At 39.7% G+C, this 11,511-nt stretch overlaps 1 protein-coding gene across 1 annotated transcript in view; it reads left to right on the top strand.

Annotated features, from left to right (window-relative positions):
* Window positions 1-11,511, top strand: part of plcl2 (phospholipase C like 2) — a 35,899-nt gene that overhangs the window by 11,689 nt on the left and 12,699 nt on the right. Inside the window, exons 2-3 of the mRNA XM_077012387.1 lie at window positions 6,281-8,767; window positions 10,614-10,817. Of these exons, the coding sequence (XP_076868502.1) occupies window positions 6,281-8,767; window positions 10,614-10,817 (2,691 nt within the window). The remainder of the gene's footprint in view (window positions 1-6,280; window positions 8,768-10,613; window positions 10,818-11,511) is intronic.

Raw genomic sequence — 11,511 nt, forward strand, 5'->3', positions numbered from 1 at the left:
AGTCCTTGTAACCAAGGTATGCAGAAGAGCATCTCGGAACGCACGACACATCGAACCTTGAGGCAGATGGGCTACAGCAGCAGAAGACCACACCGGGTGCCACTCCTGTCAGCTAAGAACAGGATACTGAGACTACAATTTGCACAGGCTCACCAGAATTGGACAATAGAATATTGGGGAAAACAGTGCCTGGTTTGATGAGTCTCGATTTCTGCTGCGACATTCAGATGGTAGGCGTCAACAATATGAAAGCATAGATCCATCCTGCCTGGTGGTTCAGGCTGGTGCTGGTGGTGCAATGGTGTTGGGGGATATTTTCCTGGCACACTTTGGGCCCATTAGTACCAATTGAGCATTGTGTCAACACCACACCCTACCTGAATATTGTTGCTGACCATGTCCATCCCTTTATGACCACAGTATACCCATCTTCTGATGGCTACTTCCAGCAGGATAACACACCATGTTATAAAGCCCGAATCATCTCAGACTGGTTTCTTGAACACAACAATGAGTTCATTGTACTCGAATGGCCTCTGCAGTCACCAGATCTCAATCCAATAGAGCACCTTTGGGATGTGGTGGAACAGGAGATTCACATCATATCGACAAATCTGCAGCAACTGCGTGATGCTATCATGTCATTATGGACTAGACTGTATGAAAAATGTTTCCAGGTCCTTGTTGAATCTATGCCACAAAAGATTAAGGCAGTTCTGAAGGCAAAAGGGGGTACTAGTAAGGTGTACCTAATGAAGTGGCCTGTGTTGTGTGTGTGTGTGTGTGTGTGTGTGTGTGTGTGTGTGTGTGTGTGTGTGTGTGTGTGTGTGTGTGTGTGTGTGTGTGTGTGTGTGTATGTGTATGTATGTTGAAACCACAGTTGTAGAGATCACTCATCTCGTACCTTTATCTCATTCCTGAATTAAGTTTATGAGTGAGTGGTAAAAGAACGAACAGTACTAGGGATGCAAATGATTAATCGACTTTCGATTAATTGTCGATTAAGACGTTACTCGATCAAAATGTATTAATCACGATTAATCATTAGAGAGCGCTCCTGTATTAACTTGAACAGAGCGTAAGAACGAGAGGTGAACACGTGTCGCGAAAGACCAGAGTGGAAAACAAAATGAAGCGGGCGAAAAGACGTGCGGTGTGGGACCATTTTGAAGCGTGTTCGGGAAACGAGGCAGAAACTGCGTAATCCAGAAAATCCCGAGGAGGGAAACTTTATTTTCCACGCAACTCAAACAATAGCACTGTTCTCTTCCCCTCCCCTGGCGCGCACAGGCGCCGCTCTCCCAGTGTCACTTAAAGGGCCAAGTGCCTGTCTGTTAGGGAACTCGCTGCGAGGAGTAGTAGTCGCTACAATTTCAACATTGTTAATTTAGGCTAAGAAGTCAAATGTTCTGTGTGTAATGCGGTATTGAAGTACAACAGTTCCACTAGCTCACTCAATTATCATTTGAACACCATGCATGCAGTTGTCCTGCATATCACCAGTGCACCTGGTCAACCTAAAATCACAGCTACACTGGGAAGGCGAGCGTTTTCGAAACTCGCTACAAAAAAATACGAGTGAGCTAAAAGCAAAGCTATCTACTGCTACTACTGTAATAATAATAATAATAATAATCTTTATTTGTATAGCACCTTTCATACATACATGTAACTCAAAGTGCTTTACAGTATAAATAAAAGAAACATTAAAAGGAGATAAGACAAAGACAAAAAGACAGAAGAAAATGTTAAAAGAAATTAAAGATAAAAATATTAAAATAACATAAAAAGTTAAAAGTGAAGTAAGTAAGATAATAAAAAGTAAAGTAAATAAGATAAGAAACTATCTTAATAGTTTTAACTAAAAGCGGATCTAAACAGGAATGTTTTGAGACTGCTCTTAAAACTATGCAGGGATGAAATGCCTACTGTAGCCCTTACAACAGATTGTTGGACGGCTCTAACAACAGAAAGTTACATTACTGTGACGTGCCACTACATGGACGAGAACTGGCAGCTAAAATCTGCAGTGCTGATTACGACGAACATGTCGGATAGACACACCGCTGACAGTTTAACTGACAAGCTCAATGATGTTGTGGAAACTTGGGCACTCTCCGGTCGCGTTACAGCATGTGTTCACTACAAAGCTAGAAACATTGTCCAAACATGGGCTCAATAATATTCTGTTTGGCTCTCTATTTAATTTCTTCTTTTTTTTAAACATTTTTTTTAATGTCTAATGTTTCAAATTGAACTGAGCCAGTCCTTAATTTATTCCTTTTTTTAAATGAAAGAATGTATTTTGTTATACCATAAAAATTTCCTCATGCATAATTACTTGAGCAATATATAATATTATACAATATAATTATCATAATATAATATATACTTTTTGAACAAAGTGTTTTAACTACACTGCTCAAAAAAAATAAAGGGAACACTTAAACAACACAATGTAACTCCAAGTCATCTACACTTCGTGTTCAGATAGGAAGCAACACTGATTGTGAATCAATTTCAACTGCTCTTGTGCAAATGGAACAGACAACAGGTAGAGATTTTCAACTGATTTCAAAGATTTTTATTAATTGAGATCTAGGATGTGTTATTTTAGTGTTCCCTTAATTTTTTTTAGCAGTATATTTAGCTGATATTTTTAAAAGCCCTATTGAAATACTGAAATTCAGGTAAAAAACGCCGCTTATCGATTAATCGAAAGTCGATCGATAAGATCAGTCAACTAACGATTAATGAATTAATCGATAATTTGCATCCCTAAACAGTACTAAAGTTTGCTTTGTTTTTTTTTTGGCAGCAAGTGTCCTTGTTTAATATGGATGCTGGTATTTAAATATATTTTCAGGTACACCTGCATGGAGAAAAATTCCCAGCATTCCTCTCCTCACTAGTGACTATGCAAAGAAATGTTCTGAAAGCACTTCACTGCTTTTATCTTTACGGATCTGTAATGAGAAATGCAAACTCATAGTGCAGTGGTGACACTCTTTGAAGGCCATGCATAGCCATTTTATACTTCTGTTTTATTTCTTTGTTGCATGAGAGTGTTTTCTAGATACATCGTTTCCAGGTTTTTGGAGGTGAATGTGTAAGACTATATTATCATTTTGCAGCATCTGAAGATAAAGAATTACAGAAACATTTGCAAACATTTACTATACTATAGCTAAAAGATATAAATACAAACTTCAAACACCTTTGTATGCTTTTTGTTACCTGTTCTTGATTTGACCACACGTCATTGTCTGCCCTGCAATGCAGTAATGCCTTGAGAAGTTTCACCCTTACACTTTCACTCTCTTATTTGTAAACCCCGTACACCATAGGCCTGTTTGAGTCAGCATTTAACATGTCTCAGTCAGCCTGAAGTCTATTAATGGATGTCACATTTGAATTACAGACTGCAGCCAAACAAAGACGATGATTAAACACAGTTATGAGAAAAAAAGAGTTATGAGATTTTCCGTATTAGACAAATGCAGGGTGGGCTTAGCGGATTTTCCCATGGTGCTTCAGGGGGAAAATTGCTGTGCAGTACATTATGGCAAGGATATAGCAGGGTTTTCTCTTTGCCTGTGCACAATAAAAGGGCATTGTTGATAAAATAATGATGTGAAGTCCTTTATTCTTGAAGAACACAATGACTGTTTTCTGTTTTCTGAATCCCCCAAACATAAATTGCACTAACCTCAAAAGCTGAGTTTTTTTTCTAACAGGAAGTTTAGACTTTTTTTGACCCAGCTGAACAGTTTAGAAAACAGTTATTTTCTTGGGAGCTGTTAATATTAGTAAATGCAGGCCCACGCCTGTGGCCCGTCACATGATTTGCCTAAAGGCGAAATGAAGGATATCAATGCCTTAGCCTAAGACATTTTCTGAGTTCCTCTCCAGCACCCACATAAGGAAACTCCACACTGGCTCTTCTGCACCTGACCTCCTTCTCCCACCAGCTTTGGCTCCACCTACTCATGATCATCCACAGCTGGTCCTCATTAACTCACTAAAACAGAATTGTATGTTCAGAGGTCATCACAGTGTGGGCTAGTGACAGACATGGGGTCAACATGAGATCACGAAGTGCAGGGACCTCAGTGCGCTCAGAGTGAGGAGCAGGGGAGGAACGTGAATAGGAGACGCTGGACTGAAGTGATTATTTAAACATATTCTACAAATACCTTGTGAACAATCTAATAAACATGCTGGACCTGCTGGAAGACAATACAATTCTGTAAACAAAAAAGGATGCTAAATGGCCAGAACCAGCAATGGCTGACTGGGACTGAGTTATATGCATCTGAGACTTAATAATGACAGGTATCTTGAATATTGCAAACATTTGAGGCATCTTAGCTAAATAAGGAATTCTTATGTGTTTAGGCTCATACCAATAAAAAAAACAACTGTTTGTAACCTTTCCAATTCCTGTGAAAAACACTTAGCAAAATTCATTAAGAAATTTGCACAAAACATTCCCTTCAGGAGGAAGACTGCCCATAACTGCAGTCTGCCAAACTTCAAACTATTTCTTATTTGTACAAAAAAAAAAGCTGGAATTTACAAGCCGATGTTCTTTCAACACACTTTGCAGGACAACTACTATTGAGATTTAATACAGACATGGCTGTTGGATGTGGATAAACTGCTCAGTCCTTGAACGGTGAAAATTATTGTTGTCCTTCCATCCATCCACTGATGTCTCATTCCACTTGTAGCCCAGTCAACGTAGGAGAGTGAAAACCAACTTACAGTGAAAACCAAGCTCTGGCCTGTGAGCATGTGACTAACTCATGATGAACTCACACCTTCAGACATTTCTGAGAGCCCTATCCGTGGCTTTTCCTGGTACCCAAGTGCTCCAGGTCTTCCAGGATTTCACAAGGGCCTACATTTCACAGTTACTCAGGTGGGTGGGGGTAAGCCTAAAATGGGTAAATCAACCTCCAGTAAACCACTTGTTGTGGAACCCAAATGACCCATGCGTAATAAGCTGGAAGCACCAGTAACAGACTGCAAGTACAGAGTTCATTAGGGAAGTTTGTTTAAAAAAACAAACAAAAAAAACTCCAGGAAAAATAAGCCGGGGGGTGGGGGGGTGGTCTTAACCGTACGCAAAACTATAAATTCCAACAGGTGACATGCATGACACTTTCATGCATTTCCTGTGCTGACAGAAGCTATTTGTACCAAGTAGTTACACTGCAGTTCTATAGATAACACACCTTTTTCAAACTTATTTTTTCAAATTACTTTTACCTGTGCACTGTTTTGTAATGTAACACATTGGAATGTAAATGCAATTCCTATTTGTTTTCTAGACCGCAAACAATATTGCCTAACAAACATCATGCAATTCCAGAATATGGGTATGAGTGGAGTAGCAGAAAATGCCACTCCTGGCTCAAAGTGTTAATGCTATCAGTGTAATATGATGTTGCAATTTCTGCAGTCACTGGAATTTTATGAAGGCAATTCATAAGTAGATGACTGAAATAGGTTCGATTTTATTCTATTTTTTGACAAAACAGAAATCCAATTTTCCAGGGTAGTCCAGGGTGTATTTATTTTTCTGGTGCTTTTTGTTTTGGATTCTAAAATCCCAGTGTAGTTGACAGCCAGCTTTGGCTACTGCAGGGTATGACTCTGTGCCATTTTAGTTCATGAGTATATGTGGCATTCTACCGTCATGATTACAAGTTAATATTACCTTAGGGAAGTGTATGTGTCAGTTTTGCATTGCCAAACCTTCACCAGAACATAAGCAGACTGTGATTGCCTTAGCATAATACTTGCTTTCTCTTTGTACTTATCAGACAATTCCCTTATTGTATGTTCTTTGATAAAACATTTAAATTTAAAAAAACTTCAGTACATGGTCTCAGTGCACCTGTGGAAACCCATATGATTTGTCAGCCTGTGTGAACACCTGCTTTCTGAAATTCCATGATCAGAAGGAACATTTGGGATTCATAAAAGCAGTCACTACAGGTTTCCGAAATGGCTTTTCCCCCCCCATATGTCAACTTGATGATGTCTGTAGTGCTATTTTCAACACTGATATTTGAATTTATAAAGTGAAGATGTGTTTTTTTTTCACAATTACATAGCTGTAGAGGCCAAAACCATACTTTTGATGACTGATGAATTAATATTTTTTTCAGTGAGTTTGTTTGGTTCATTTTATTTATTGACTTAATGAACTTTGAAAGAAACAAATAATCAGTATTTAGTGATACTTACTCTAAACTCTGTTCTTTCACAGGATGGCTCAAGGCAACGCAAAGAAAGAAAGAAAACGGTTTCGTTTAGCAGCATGCCCACAGAAAAGAAGATTAGCAGTGCCAGTGACTGCATTAATGCCATGGTGGATGGTTCTGAGTTGCGGAAGGTACGGTCCAACTCAAGAGTGTATCATCGTTACTTCCTCCTTGACGCTGACATGCAGTCTCTTAGGTGGGAACCATCAAAAAAGGAGTCAGACAAAGCCAAGATTGATGTGAAGTCCATTAAGGAAGTGCGGACAGGCAAGAACACAGACACTTTCAGGACCAATGGCATTTATGATCAGATTTCAGAGGACTGCGCATTCTCGATTATTTATGGGGACAACTATGAGTCTCTGGATTTAGTTGCAAACACAGCAGATGTAGCTAACATATGGGTGACAGGACTCAGGTACCTGATATCTTATGGTAAACACACCCTGAACATGATTGAAAGCAGTCAGAACAATCTTCGCTATTCTTGGCTTGGGGAGCTCTTTGATGAGGACGTTGTCAGTGGCAGCAATAGCATCAGCCTTTGCACCACTGTACAGTTGATCAAGAAACTGAATCCTGGACTGAAAAACGTTAAAATAGAGCTCAAAGTTAAAGAGTTGCACAAAGCTAAAGACAAGATCGGGTGTAACGTCACTAAGGAGGAGTTTGTTGAGGTCTATCATGATCTTTGCACAAGACCAGACATATACTTTTTGCTTGTTCAGTTCTCTAGTAACAAAGAATTTCTTGATAGCAAGGATTTAATGATATTTTTAGAGGCAGAGCAAGGAATGGCCGAAGTGAGTGAAGACACAAGCTTGGAGGTGATTCGGCAGTACGAACCCTCTAAAGAGGGGCAGCTTAAGGGATGTCTCTCTTTGGATGGATTTACAAACTATCTTATGTCTAATGACTGCCATATTTTTGACCCTGAACAGAAGACAGTGTGCCAAGACATGAACCAGCCCTTGTCTCACTATTACATAAACTCTTCTCACAACACCTACCTGATTGAGGACCAGTTCAGGGGGCCCTCAGACATCACAGGCTACATCCGGGCCCTGAAGATGGGATGTCGAAGCGTAGAGCTGGATGTTTGGGATGGGCCTGACAATGAGCCTGTCATTTACACTGGCCATACCATGACCTCACAGATCGTCTTTCGCAGTGTCATTGACATAATAAACAAATATGCCTTTGTGGCATCAGAGTTTCCCTTGATTCTGTGTTTGGAGAACCATTGTTCCTTGAAGCAGCAGAAATTAATGTTTCAGCACCTCAAGAAAATCCTTGGGGACAAAATTTACACTGATTCACCCAAACCTGAAGACAACTATCTTCCTTCCCCCAGTGACTTGAAAGGAAAGATTCTTTTGAAAGGAAAAAAGCTAGGAAGCACATGCACAAGCTCTGAAGGCGAAGTGACCGATGAGGATGAAGGGGCAGAAATGTCTCAGCGACGGAACAGCGAAGGAGGAGAACAACAGACTGTTACTCAACCCAAAAAGTTTCAGCTCTCCAAAGATCTGTCTGACCTGGTGACCTTGTGTAAATCCATTCAGTTCAAGGACTTTCAGACAGCATCTCAGAGCCAGAAGCATTGGGAGCTCTGCTCTTTCAATGAGGTCTTTGCTAGCAGGTGTGCCAATGATTACCCTGGCGAATTTGTAAATTATAACAAGAAGTTTCTCGCTAGGGTTTACCCTAGTCCAATGCGAATCGACTCAAGCAATATGAACCCTCAGGACTTTTGGAAGTGTGGTTGCCAGATTGTGGCAATGAACTACCAAACCCCAGGTCTGATGATGGACCTAAACATTGGCTGGTTCAGACAAAATGGGAACTGTGGTTATGTGCTGCGCCCAGCCATAATGAGGGAACAGGTGTCTTATTTTAGTGCCAATACAAAAGACTCTGTACCTGGAGTGTCTCCACAACTGCTTCACATAAAGATCATTAGTGGACTAAATTTCCCCAAACCCAAGGGCTCAGGAGCCAAGGGTGATGTTGTAGACCCTTATGTCTATGTCGAGATCCACGGCATTCCTGCTGACTGTGCTGAGCAAAGGACTAAAACTGTCAACCAGAATGGGGACAACCCAATTTTTGATGAGAGCTTTGAGTTTCAGATTAACCTTCCTGAGCTGGCCATGGTACGTTTTGTTGTTCTGGATGACGACTACATTGGAGACGAGTTTATTGGTCAGTACACTATTCCTTTTGACTGTCTACAACCAGGCTTCAGACACGTTCCTCTTCAGTCACTGACTGGTGAGGTTCTTCCTCATGCTTGGTTGTTTGTCCACGTGGCCATCACCAATCGACGAGGTGGAGGCAAGCCCCATAAGAGAGGACTCTCGGTCCGCAAGGGGAAAAGGAATCGGGAGTATGCCACCATGAGGATTCTGCTTATCAAGGCTTTGGATGAGGTTTTTAAGACTGCCACCCAACCACTTCGAGAGGGTACTGACCTCAGAGAGAGCATGCAGGTAGGGAGCCATTCTGTTTTTCCACCGTATACGTTTTGGGGCTGTGAAGTGCTCATTGCACTCCAGGCTTTGAAATGATTGCTATAAACTGGAGACAAAATACCAGATGGAGGGTGTAGCAAACTCTGTGAGCCTGGACTCAATGTGAAGTCATTTCTCCTTTATTTCTTCTTTTTGTGTTCTTTAATAATGAAAAAAAAGTATCAGATAGCTGACCCCAGAGTCAAGCAAGGATTAAAGTTTGCTTTGCTTCAGAAAGACTTGAAGCAAAACAAAGCCACAAGCACAGATTTAATAAGATTCCATTTAATCCTTTAATGTTGACAAATGGTGGGACGGATAGAATATTGCTTCAAAGCTTACCAAAAAAGCAGTAAGACCCCCCAACATTGGTGTTAATGAAAATTGAAACTTCAGTTCTACAGGTGAAAGCTTGGCCAAAGTCTTGTTTAATATGGAAAATCACTGAGGGTTAGTATGTCCTCAGGCACATGTAGTAATAATCCAACAAAGAAGATTAGGCAGTGCTACTGTTATTAAAAAGAAAATATGGAAAGTGTTAGAAGATATAGGTGGAATACAAAGTAATGGATCTGGACCGGCAATGTATTGAAGTTGTATTGCCCTTTTCTTACAAGGTTCAGGGTTTTAATTCTTCCAGTAGTTAGCCTATACTTGTTTAAAAATATTTGTTTTCCCCCAGTTTCTACTGGGAAAATTAATTTGTCAGGGGTTAAGAACATTGTTATTTTAAGTACTAGCACACTGATGGTCGATAACTTCCTTTGACTTCTTCAAAACATTTAGCCCAAGAGAAATGAAAGTAGCTTAAAAGACCATTTGGGAATGTGGATTTAGATACCCGAGCAACCACAAATTGACAGTTTAAATGGAATTGGTAGTGCTGATTCATGCTGACTTTTTCAGTATTACACATGAGACCGTAATGATGTGTAGTTTTGATTTGGTTCAAGATTATGGGACATATATGTCCTGCTGTGGCCATATGTGCAGCAGGAGAGGAAAGCCATCATCTTCTGAAGTAGCAGGGTGTTCTTCATTTGTCTCTTCTGTTCAGTTCTCATTTTCTGTTAATAAATACTGTAAACGACAATAACTTTACTTACAAGATGGGGGAAATGTAAGTAGTTTCTATAATTTTTAAAAGCTTAATTTTACTCACACATACATAGTAAAAACGGTGAAAGTGGTCATTTTGCAGTGGTTCATTTGTACATAAGCAGGGGGAATGTTTACCAAAAGTATGCAAAAAAAACAAAAAACACCATAGGCCTGTGTCTATACACAAATGCATTTATCCTTTCAAAATAAGTTTTAATAGTGCAATTTAAAAGAAATTATACTCCTTTATTTGTTTTTGATTATTATTATTTCTACAGTGCTATATAACACACTATCCCTTAAGGATTTTCTTGGTATTTCTTCCTGTAAAATGAATTGAATGAACTGGAATAAATCTGTACTTGTAATTCTTTACCACGTTAGTGTGCTGGGGAGTCTGTGAGAACTGTTACTCAGGCTTCTCACTTTCAAGTGTTGCTTTGCTTAGCTCTTAGAACCCTTGCAGGTGATGCGTTCAGTAAACCACTTCCTGTTGCAAATTGTATTCATTTACAGATCAGAACAGTTTACTATGAGGAAGTTTACTTCTTGCCTTTGGACATTTGTGCAGTTATGCCACATGTAGTTTTGGCAGACGCTAACTAAATGCTCCCTGTTATTATGGTAATTAAATTAATTAAAATGTGCAGTGTGTTTTTATAATTTTTCGGTTTAACCTCCTCAAAATGGCCACGTGGTGTGACGTTGGTTTTTGCTTCCTCAGAATGCAGTAGCGTCGTTTAAAGAGCTGTGTGGTTTATCTGCGGTGGCCAACCTGAAACAGTGCATGCTGGCCTTATCCTCTCGACTCGTGGGTCCAGAGAGCAGCCCAGTTGTGTTGTTCAACCTGAAGGAGCAGTATCCCACTATGGAGGCCCAAGGGATACTGCCTGATGTCCTGAAGAAGGTGGTCAACGCATATGAGACAGTGAGTACTTTGAAGACTTATTTTTAAGTTACTTGAAGTAAGTAATATTTCTTTTACTTGATATTGACAAGTCTGGGAGGAAAATGTACAGTAGAGATATTTTGCTATCACGTAGTTGGATTTAATTGTATCATATGTCACCTGACCCGAGTTATTCTGCATTTGTGTGATCTAAGATTGATTTTGGCATAGTGCAAAGTTAATGTTACATGGTTACACAATATATAATATAACATTTAGGCCATTCCAGAATTCATGTCACTAATCCAGGGAGCTCAGAACACTTCTTTGTTGCTCTTAAGTAACTGTCCTAACGAATGGGATGTGGCTGATAACCTTAAATCATAAATCACACCTGCTAATTTTAAAGTAAATTTTCTGCTGTTTCACATTTATTACTATTTGGCCAAGTATCTAGCATTACAGCAGTCTAATTCAATTTTGAACTAAGTACGACAAAATGCGACAATCATTCTGTTGAGCAAAATATGCAGTTCACATCAACTCTACATAAATTATAGAAAAAATGTATTTCACACTTATAATAATGCTTACCGTATCGCTGAAGAACGACTCTCGGGAGTGATGTTTAATCTTTATACAGACATAGGTCTCTTCCCGCAGGCTCAGTCTTGGAGTTTGAGTTAGTGGATGTGCTTAGAGTGGATGTTAGAGTCCAGCCATGTTTCTCAGA

Source organism: Brachyhypopomus gauderio, chromosome 7 (assembly GCF_052324685.1).
Source record: "Brachyhypopomus gauderio isolate BG-103 chromosome 7, BGAUD_0.2, whole genome shotgun sequence".
Classification (NCBI taxonomy): Eukaryota; Metazoa; Chordata; class Actinopteri; order Gymnotiformes; family Hypopomidae; genus Brachyhypopomus; species Brachyhypopomus gauderio.